Source organism: Parasteatoda tepidariorum, chromosome 8 (genome assembly GCF_043381705.1).
Source record: "Parasteatoda tepidariorum isolate YZ-2023 chromosome 8, CAS_Ptep_4.0, whole genome shotgun sequence".
Taxonomy (NCBI): Eukaryota; Metazoa; Arthropoda; class Arachnida; order Araneae; family Theridiidae; genus Parasteatoda; species Parasteatoda tepidariorum.
Genome location: NC_092211.1, coordinates 64,783,556 through 64,795,253, shown reverse-complemented (window position 1 = coordinate 64,795,253; position 11,698 = coordinate 64,783,556). Strand labels below are relative to the sequence as shown.

Here is an 11,698-nt window from a genome sequence, read left to right as displayed (position 1 = left end):
GCAAGTTGCTCTTATTATTTTCATTTTCTTTCAGTTAAACAAGCAAGGTGCTTGTCTCCCTGTAACAGCCACCCCATAGACTGCTGAAATCAAACTGTCTTTTATTTTAACTTTTTATACTATTTCATGATGTATGGGATATGGGCCTTCTGTGAGGCCCAGGTGCCCAATTTTTTATAAATAAAAAGAAAGAAGATTTCATGAAGCCAAACAAAATGAACAACAGAAGCGACATGGATTGCTTGAATTGGTTCACACAATCTATTTTTTTTTTCAAATCCATTGCAGTATACTTTGTAAATCAAATATTATCATTAACAAAATATGTTAGAGTTCATTTATTTCACTGTATCATTTAAATTGAGATAGAATTATTCCATATGTAATCATACATCCCGCAGCTTTCTGCATAAAAGTGCGTTTAAAAGTGAAAAATTTACATCCAGAAATAATTACTCTGTTCGGAAAGTCATTTACAAGAGTCAACAGAAGACCCAGCTGCTCGGCGTCCATGTGTTTAATTCTTGTAGCTGCAACAAGAACGCTGTATTTTACTCTTACAGCATTTTCGTATACATCAGCTGCTCTGGTACTTGTAACATAAAATGCGACGACTGTAACAATCATTAAAGTGCACTGGCATGCGATCATTGCGTTGAATTTCGCAAGTTTATATCGAATGAGGTACGTCGTCACTGTGAAAATCGAAGACGTCATGAAACCAAACAAAATAAACAACAGAAGTGACATGGATTGTTCGATTTGGTTCACACAATCTACTATGTTGTGGGAATGTTTCTGATAATAACTAAATAGGGATTCTGCTGTGTCAGTGAACAAGATGTTTGCTGAAAACGTCTGGAGGATTATTTTTAAGCGCCCGAAAGTGTGACAGCATAAGACGATAACGAAACCAGGCAGAAGATACTCTTGATTCAAGCACACGTAGTCGGACAACAAAACCGCCAAGCAGTTCTGCCATTTCTCATTCGCTGTCCAGCCAAAAAATGTCCCTTCCGCCAAACGTTTCATTTCAGAATGTGAGCTACAGTTACTCACAGTCAAACCAAAGAATATTACAGGTATTATGAACGAAGCCAAGATTCCAGCCAATATCTGTAAACGCCTAGTAGGACGTATATTGGGTTGAAGTGTCAAGTGAGTTTTGTGCAACATTTTTAATAAAATAAATATTGAATTCTTTTTGTAGAGCAAAACACACCGGACCACAATACCTGAAAGATCTACCATTAAGATGGAAAATGATATTCCCAGGGGTATGTAAGTCAGGTAACGAATACTATTCATGAGATTCAATATGATGTAGGCTAAAAACACCAACGTTGTAGTATATTCTAAGCATTTTCTTTTTATTTCTCGACTTCTAGAGTTTTGCTCTAGTGAAGGAAATACAAATGAAACTAAATAGAAAACTTTTGTGAAAAAAATTAAATCCTTCGATTTATTTTCCATGGAGTAATTATTCTATGTTCAGTATCCCGATCTATTTATATTTTTTCTATTGAATAAAATATGAAGCATTTTTCTAGAGTCTGGTAGAAGAAACACATACCAAATTAATTAAGTTTAATTTTTTTCATAATAAAAAACTTAAATCCACAAATTTATTTCTCAATTAACATTCATTTTTTAACAAATTTGCGTTTTCTAAGATTGTAAAATTTTTTCCATTGAGTATTTGTTCTATATTCAATACCCGTTCAATTTATATTTTTTCGATTGATGAAAAAACGTGAAACATTTTTCCAGAGTTTTTTACTGGAAAAAAAAATTCTAATTCAGAAATTCCGATACATTCTAAATCAAATAAGTATTATTCCTTCGTAATTAAATTTTACATCCGAAAATTCATTGCTACATTGACATTTATTTTATAACATTTTAATATTTTCTAAGCTTGTTAAAATTTAATATCCTTTACTTTCATTAAAGTTTCTACGAGCAAGAATTATTGCATTGCAAAATTAAGAGTATTATGCTTTTGCGGTAAAAGTCAACTGTGAATTAATTTTCTTTTGAACTATAATTTTGCATTTAATTTCTCAACATTTCCGCCTTTTCTACGATTATCAAGCATTTTATCCTGTTTTACTTTCTCTAAATTTGCTACGAATAAACGAAAATATATACTAAATTAAGTATTATGTTTTCGTAATATAAATATGCGAATTCCTTTTCATTGAATATATGCTTTACATTTAATTTCTCAAAATTTCATTACATTTTTCCTGGATTTCAAAATTTAACATAATTTTTTTTCTAATCAAAAGCAAAGTTGTATATTTATTTTCCAATTTCGTCATATTTGTGTTTTTGACAATTTGTGTTTTAAGTTCCATGATTTTTAGTTCGCTTTGTTTCGACATTGGCAAAGAATACACATTAAAAAATACTCAATTGTATCATTTTGACATTCATAATCACATTTTACACGATTTTCAACCTTTTTTCTTCTTTTCCTTTAAATCTTTGCGAAAGAGAAGGGTACACATACGCAATTAAGTAGTATACTTTCAAAAGAACAATCCAAATATAAAGTATTTTCTATAAAGTTATTGTTTGATATTTAATTTCTCGGTATACTCGTATTTTTGGCAGTAATTGTCAGAGATTTGAGTTCTGTTTTATAGTTCTCTTCACACGAATTTGCATGAAAAAAGTACTGCAAAAGTAATTAATTATAGAATAGTGTAGTATTATTAATTAGTAGAAATCTGTATCTAGGATAATTAATTGATTTTTCCTTGAAATATTGTTCTGTATTCAGTTGCCCAACCTTTTTACTCTTACAGCATTGTCAAGCACTTCATTGACCATCACAAGAGCTTAGCATAAAAGACGAGTGCACATGCGGAACAAAGTAGAATACTTCTCTAAAAAGAAATCTATGAATACAGTTTTTGTGAAGTAATTTTCCTGAATTTAATTTTCAAAAATGTTCATTGTATTTCGAAATATTGAATGATTTCTTAAACAATTTTAAATAATAATATTATTAATATAAAAATTTAAACTGACCTTTCATAAGATGTTATGTCTAATATTACTATACCTTTTTAAATTATTCAAAAATACATTAAACGATCACTAGCGCATAAATACCATGCATATTGAATTTTTTTCTTTCACTGATTATTTTGAAGAAAAAAATTGATTCGCAAAGATCATTAAAGAATTATAAGACATTGTCTTGCATAGCACACACGGATGCATCCTAATAAAATTTACCAGAATGGCGTTTCAGTTCTGTGTTTGTAATAAAAAAGATAAGTCATAACACCCAAACTTTTCACATTACCATATAAATAATGTTAATTTACAACACTCGAATTATTCTAGAGAGGCTATAGAAACCACGAATAATAAGCATTTCATGCCTTCATGTTTCATTTGATTAGAAATTATTACCAATATTACTTCAAGGGCTTTTTTATGTATCTAGTTTGTCTTTAATTAACAAGAACAGTGCAACTACTGAAAATGAAAAAAAAAATCGATTTTCATTACAATAATTAGATTTGCTTTTTGATAAAGAACATCAAGACTAATTGTGAGTACCATGAACGTATTGTAATATCAGAATAGGAGTATTTCTTGAAGAATAATTCATAACAACCAAATAATTCAAACAACCATAACTTCATTATCAGTAATCATAGAAAAATGTTTTCTTAACTAGTTTTCTTATGCGCTTTGATAGTCAGCGTATATGTTCTTTATTAGATAAATTCCTAAGTGCATATTAGTTTATTAGTGAGAAAAGTCGGTTGTTTTTGAATGAAAATAAACCATTGACTTTTCATCTGCTTTGTGCAAATATTTTGTAAGAAATTCTTGCAACACAATTTAAGATTAACTTTATATTAAATGAATATAATATCGAAATTAAATTATTCTTATATCGGCAAAAATTCATGCATACTACATTAACGCGATTCTTGTTCGTTCTTTATCATGTAGAAAAAAAGTAATTATTTTTTTAAAAAATCTATTTCATTAAAATGAAATAATATAATGAATAAACTCCCAATATTTTCACATCTTTTTAAGTTTGGTAATGACAGTAAACCTCGATTTGAGGTCCAATGTATTTTTGTGTGTAACTAGGGAAAAACGAGCATATAAATCCGTTTATCTAGATTACTAATTACATTAATACTCCACATACTAATTATTTAAGTCATCAGTGAAATAGTACATAGGTGAGCCACAATAACGAACACTGTCAAAAATTATGCATCGTGTTAACACTTGTAACATTGGCCCTCATTGACCAGAGTTACAAGTGTTATCATGTCAAGTGTAACAGTCACCCTTCGCATTATTAGCGCGACGCTGTGACCATCAGAGCAAATGGGCCGAGCTTGCAATTGGTGAGAATAAATATAAAATAATGCCTAAAAATGCTGACTGACCCATGAAGAAAAGTTGAAAAATAAACCTTCCTCTGTTAGTACTTATTTCTATACCAAACTCATTATTAATTCAAATTTATTATAATTGCAGCGTTTTATAAAGTAATAAGTATTGCTGGTCTGCTGTTAAAGTAAATTGCAAGGAAATGAGTTATTCCTCCTCATTTCCTTCCAATTCTGCATAATAAGTAGAGCTGGAACACTTTATGAAAAGCGCTGTAACAATGCTCAATTAAATTAAATTTGAATTAATAATGAGTTAGGTACAGAAATAAGCAATGGTGATTTATTTTGAGTTAGATGAGTTTATTGAGATTATTAATGAGTTAGGTACATAAATAAGTAACCAAGATAGTTTATTTTGCCCGAAAAACAGAAGGAAATGAAATATTCTGACTCTCAGTTATTTTTATTTTCCGTATAATTAGCAGAGCTGGAACTCTTATTACTTTATAAAATGATGCCATCATAATTTTGAGTTAAATTNAACTCGATTCTTGTTAGTTCTTTATCATGTAGAAAAAAAGTAATTATTTTTTTTAAAAATAATTTCATTAAAATGAAATAATATAATGAATAAACTCCCAATATTTTCAAATTTTTTTTAAGTTTGGTAACGACAGTAAACCTCCATTTTGAGTTCAAATGTATTTTTGCCAGCAACTAGGGAAAAACGAGTATATAAATCTGTTTATCGAGATTACTAATTACATTAATACTCCAGATACCAATTATTTAACTCATCAGTGAAATATTACATAGGTGAGCCACAATAACGAACACTGTTAAAAATTATACATCGTGTTAAGACTTGTAACAATAGCCCTCATGAACCAGTGTTACAAGTGTTATAATGTCAAGTGTAACAGCCACCCTTCGCATTATTAACGCGATGCTGTGGTCATCAGAGCAAATGGGGCGCGGTTGCAACTGGTGAGAATGAATATAAAACAATGCCTAGAGGAAAAATGCTGACTGGCCAATAACGAAAAGTTGGAGAAAAAAAATTCCCCTGTCAGTACTTATTTCTTTACCAAACTCATTATTAATTCAAATTTAATTTAATTGAGCATTATAATAGCAGCGTTTTATAAAGTAATAAGTATTGCTGGTCTGCTGTTAAAGAGAATTGGAAGGAAATGAGCTTTCTTACTCATTTCTTTCCAATTCTGCATAATAAGTAGAGCTGGAACACTTTATAAAAAGCGCTATTGCAATGCTCAATTAAATTAAGTTTGAATTAATAATGAGTTAGGTACAGAAATAAATAATTAGGATTTATTTTGCCTGAAAAATACAAGGAAATGAAATATTCTGACTTTCAGTTATTTTTCTCTTCCGCATAATTAGCAGAGCTGGAACTCTTATTACTTAATAAATTGATGATGCTGAATTAAATTGAATTGGAATTAATAATGAGTTAGGAACATAAGTAATGGGGATTTATTTTGCCTGAAAAACAGAAGGAAATAAAATATTCTTACTCTCACTTATTTTCGTTTTCCGTATAATTAGCAGAGCTGGAAGTCTTATTACTTTATAAAATAATGCCCTCATAATGCTGAATTAAATTAAATTGTAATTAATAATGAGTTAGGTATGTACATAAATAAGTAATGAGTATTTATTTTGCATGAAAAACAGGAGGAGATGAAATATTCTGACTCTTAGTTATTTTTGTTTTCCGTAAAATTAGCAGAGCTGGAACTCTTATTATACTTTATAAAATGATGCCATCATAATGCTGAATTAAATAAAATTGTAATTAATAATGAGTTAGGTACATAAATATGTAATGAGGATTTATTTTGCCTGAAAAACAGAAGGAAATAAAATATTCTGACTCTCAGTTATTTTTGTTTACCGTATAATTAGCATAGCTGGAAGTTTTAATACTTTATAAAATGATGCCATCATAATGCTGAATTAAATTACATTGAAATTAATAGTGAGTTAGGTACATAAATAAGTAATGCGGATAGTTTATTTTGCCTGAAAAACTGAAAGAAATGAAATGTTCGTACTCTGTTATTTTTATTTTCCGTATAATTGGCAGAGCTGGAACTCCTAATACTTCATAAAATGTTGCTTTTATAATGTTTAATCGAATAAATTTGAATATAGAAATAAAAATGAGGATATTTTATTTTGATGGAAAAATATACGATGCAATTTTGCTACATAATAACCAGGATGCGATTTCGTCGACTAGCAAGTAGCAAATTGCTCGCAGGAAAAATCCAATTGCTAATTACAGGAAAAGGCAATAGTAAAAATTGCTAGTAACTTATGATGATCTGAATTTTCAATCGTTTTTTCACGTTTTTTTTCTTCTTCAAATTTGCTATTTTTAATACGACAGACGAATTTCGAATTAGAGTTATCACTTCTTGACGCTCTCTATTAACAACTATTCCGTCATAAATCCTCATCGTTTTTTGCTTTTGATCATATGTTCAATATTCTTCGTTTACAATCGTTTTTCGGTGATCTCCACTTTGAGTAATCACTTTTTGATAAGCATGATTCACTTCTATTCCGTCATTAATCCAATTCGTACTCTGATCGTTTTCTCAGCACTTATTTCAGATATTTTTCGTTTTTACGGCATTTTCAAATAGTCAATAAAATTCCACTATTTTTTATACAATCTTATTTCGACACTCGAATTTTGAGTTTGAATAATCACTTTTTGACTCGCTTTATTCGCAACTATTCCATCGTTAATACACACCATTTTTTCATCAGTTATTTCTCGTTTTTAGTCTTTTTCATGTGGTTTTTCAAATAACGATATTTTTAATACGATGTTAACGACACATTAATTTTCAAATTTGACTAATCACTTTTAACATTCTCAATTCGCAACTATACCGTCGTAAATCAACGTCATTTTCTAATCATTTTCTCGGCAGCTGCTACTGTTCGTTATCTTTCTTCCAGTCCTGCAATTTCTACATTGTTTTTAAGAAAAATTTATTTTAAATACAATTTTTTAAATAAGATGCATTAAGACCAACGTATTTGGAATCGCGTATCTGAGTACTTAAACTTTTATACGAGTAAAAATATTTAATATTTACCATTCAGTGATCGTTTTATTGCAATAAGTCACACAGCAATGTTGATGTTAAATTATCCCCATCACATAAAGTGTTGCAATAAAAATCACATTTTTATCACAACAACAACTACACTTTTATCGCGATATTTGCTTTTGATTTTGAAAATGAAATTATACCCTAATAACAACTAATAACGTGGTAATGGAATATTAAGATACAAAACTTTTAAATTTCAAAGTGATGATTTTTGAATGACACCGTATACAGAACTGTCAACTTTCCCCTTTTTTTGAAAAAATTTCTTCTAGTGGTAGCTAAGTTTATGTTTTAATGAATTTTTCTTTTCTTTTCCTTCAAAGTTTCTATGAAATCCACTTTGTTATTATTCTTCTGTGGTTAAGATTCCAAAATTAAAAAAATTCTGAAAATTTTAGGCTTTTATTGCCGAAAACTCTTTAAAAAAATTTGCAAAAAGGGTAATATTGGTAGACCTGCTTATCAGTGGAAGTGCAAAAGGTCAAAAGTTGCGACAACATATACAATGCTAAGAAATTACTATCCATATATTTACCTTGTGAAGACACGAACAATCCTTTATTTATATTATAGATCGATACGAAACATAGCACAATGTAATCGATCAAAATATATGAATAGAAATATTAATATCATATGAGGGATATTTCCATTTAATTGACTGCTGTTTTATTCTGGCATAAGTAATAGCAAAGTATTAGAGTCTTATATTGATACAACTTTGCCTAGTTGCAGAAATACCATCTGGTAAAAGTAAAGAATTAATTGCTGATTTAAATTATTATTTTTTTTAAAAATTATTTCGTTTCAGAATGTGTAAATTCAGGAACATTTAAACAAGAGAAGTTTTTAATCCAAACTTCTGTAGTTTACTTAAGTTATTGCATTACAAAAATCCTCATTTTCTTCATTATGTGTATTTCTTCTCTTCAAGAAGACTTTTCAAGATGAATGGATAATTCAGGAATTATTATCAAAAAAGATAATTTTTAATTTAAAGCAGAATATTTTAAATTATAAAAGCCTTATTTTCTGAATTATGTGCGTTTCCTTCTTCTCAAAAATTCATTTTTTGTCATTGTCGAAATGTGTAATTCAGCGAGACAGTTTCTAATCTGAATCACTTCTTTTTTTTTTCTTATTTTCTAAGTCGTATGTTTTTTTAGCGCTTCAAGGATGCATTTAAAAATTAATATTCCAGAAACTTGCAAACTAGACAGCAACCTTTAATCTAGATCTGAATTAGTTTATTTACGTTTCATTGAATCATGTGAATTTTATTTTCAAGATAAGACATTTCAAGGCAATTCTGGAAAAACAAAACAGTCAGTACTATCAACCTGAATTAGATAATTTAAAAAACGCTTCCTTTTTCTTATCCTAGAAGTCATTTTAAGATGAGTTAATTCAAAAACTCTCAAACAAGATGGTCTGCTGTGTCAACCCGTTTTATGACGAAAGCCTTATTTTTTATATCATGTATGCAATTTTTTCAATCCAAGAAGTCATTTCAAGAGCAATAATTCGAAAATTTTAAAACAAGACTGTTTTCAATCTAAACCCGAATGAATTGATTTACGTTTCATTGCAAAGATCTTCTTTTTTGGTATCATATGTAAACTTTTCTCTCCAAGAAGTCAGTTATATAAGAGTAAATCAGGAAATTTTAAATAAGCCAGTTATTAATCTAGACCAGAAGGAATTGATTGAAATTTCATTGCAAGGATCTTATTTTTTGGTATGATGTGTAAACTTTTCTCTCCAAGAGGTCAGTTTCAGATCAGTAAATCAGGAACTTTTAAATAAGTAAGTTTTCATTCAAGGCTGGATTGAATTGATTTAGGTTTCATTGCAAAGATCTTATTTTTTGGTATCATATGTAAACTTTTCTAGCCAAGAAGTCAGTTATATAAGAGTAAATCAGGAAATTTTAAATAAGCCAGTTATCAATCTAGACCAGAAGGAATTGATTGAAGTTTCATTGCAAGGATCTTATTTTTTGGTATGATGTGTAAACTTCTCTCTCCAAGAAGTCAGTTTCAGATCAGTAAATCAGGAACTTTTAAATAAGTAAGTTTTCATTCAAGGCTGGATTGAATTGATTTAGGTTTCATTGCAAAGATCTTATTTTTTGGTATCATATGTAAACTTTTCTCTCCAAGAAGTCAGTTATATAAGAGTAAATCAGGAAATTTTAAATAAGCCAGTTATCAATCTAGACCAGAAGGAATTGATTGAAGTTTCATTGCAAAGATCTTATTTTTTGATATGATATGTATACTTTTCTCTCCAAGAAGTCAGTTTCAGATCAGTAAATCAGGAACTTTTAAATAAGTAAGTTTTCATTCAAGGCTGGATTGAATTGATTTAGGTTTCGTTGCAAAGATTTTATTTTTTGGTATCATATGTAAACTTTTCTCTCCAAGAAGTCAGTTATATAAGAGTAAATCAGGAAATTTTAAATAAGCCAGTTATCAATCTAGACCAGAAAGGAATTGATTGAAGTTTCATTGCAAAGATCTTATTTTTTGATATGATATGTAAACTTTTCTCTCCAAGAAGTCAGTTTCAGAACTTTTAAATAAGAACTTTTAAATAAGCCAGTTTTCATTCAAGGCTAGATTGAATTGAATTAGGTTTCAATGCAAAGATCTTATTTTTTGGTATCATTTGAAACCTTTTATCACCAAGAAGTCACTTACAGATGATTAAATCAGGAAAACAGCTCAAAGCAGCCATTGCAATATGAGTAATTCAAGAACATTTAAACAAGACTGTTCTCAATCTAGACCCAAATAAGTTGACTTACGTTTCTTAATAAAGACCTTATTTACTGCTACCCTTATATAAGACCCTTCTCTCCCAGGATGACTCGTGAAACTTCGAATGAAGATTTTCTTCAATCTAGACCCGAACTACTTGATTTACGTTTCATCACAAAAGTCTTTCTGTCTGTGGCGTACGTATTTCCTTCTTTCAAAGAAAAATCAAAATGTAGAGAATTGAGAAGAGTGATTTTCGAATATACATCTACAATGATATTTTTTGCTTACGTAACCATTGATTTGCTGAAATTAATCAAATACTTTTCCGTCTTACCGCTAGGATTGACATTCACGGTATTTATGACAGATTTTTTCAGTTCGGTAATTCGCATTGTTCTTCTGCACAAAAGAAAAGAGATATTTTCTTTGTTGATAAGACTGCTGGGGACGAGTTATGAGCTGCAACCAAACAGAACTTTCAAAAAACGCACTCAACTGCTATCTGGATTTTGCATTTGTTTTATAATTCCTGTAACATTTTTCGCACTAACATTTACCATCTGCCGTTCTAGTTCTGAATCAGCTCTAATGGTGCAAGGAAATTTTTTCGGTTGGAAAGCGCAGAAGCACTGGCAAAACTGCCTAGTCCTTCTAATTTCCGATTTAGTGTGCCTAAACCAAGAATACCTCTTACCGGGATTTGTAGTGGTGCTCTGCTGTTATACTTTAGGGACTCTAAGAGATATTCTGGTCAAATTTTCAGCAGCTCTACAAGATATAAACAAATCAGTAACACTTATCATGTACTACCAGAAGTATTCTAATAATATAATCAACGGCGTGGAACAATTTGAGAACGCCTTGTCACTTTTAATACTTCTTTTATTTGGTTATATGACTTCTTCGATATTCACGGTTACAACATTTCTGCTGAGGATAAGAAGAGAGAGATTGGAATTAATCGTTGCTTTGCCACAGAGTATTTTGTTAGGAGTGTTCTTAACGGCATTTTATGTGTGCAGTGTATATGCGGTTAATGTTCATAAAGAGGCTTTAAAAGTTAAAAATGGTGTTTACAACCTTGTTGCATTAACGAAATTCGACAATGAAAAACAGAGAAATCTACTATTAACCCTAGCAAACGACTTTCCCAAAAGAGTCATTATAACAGGATGGAATATTTTTAGTTTTACGCCAAATTTTATTCAAAAAGCTGCTGGCAGTATGATTTCATATGGAATTATTCTTTCACATTTCGATAAATAAATGTACTCCTTTTTAAAAAAAATAATAATGGAATGAATTCGTGTAAAATTATCCTTTCACGTTTCGATAAATAAATCTACTCTTTAAAAAAAAATAAATGAATAAATAAAATTTGAATAGTTTTATATTT

At 29.6% G+C, this 11,698-nt stretch overlaps 1 protein-coding gene across 1 annotated transcript; it reads left to right on the top strand.

Annotated features, from left to right (window-relative positions):
- Nucleotides 1-10,306: 10,306 nt before the first annotated feature.
- Nucleotides 10,307-11,688, top strand: LOC139426211 (uncharacterized). Its single transcript, XM_071184132.1, has one exon. The coding sequence runs from the start codon at nt 10,405-10,407 to the stop codon at nt 11,566-11,568; it is 1,164 nt and encodes a 387-aa protein (XP_071040233.1). The 5' UTR covers nt 10,307-10,404; the 3' UTR covers nt 11,569-11,688.
- The last annotated feature ends 10 nt before the right edge of the window (nt 11,689-11,698 follow it).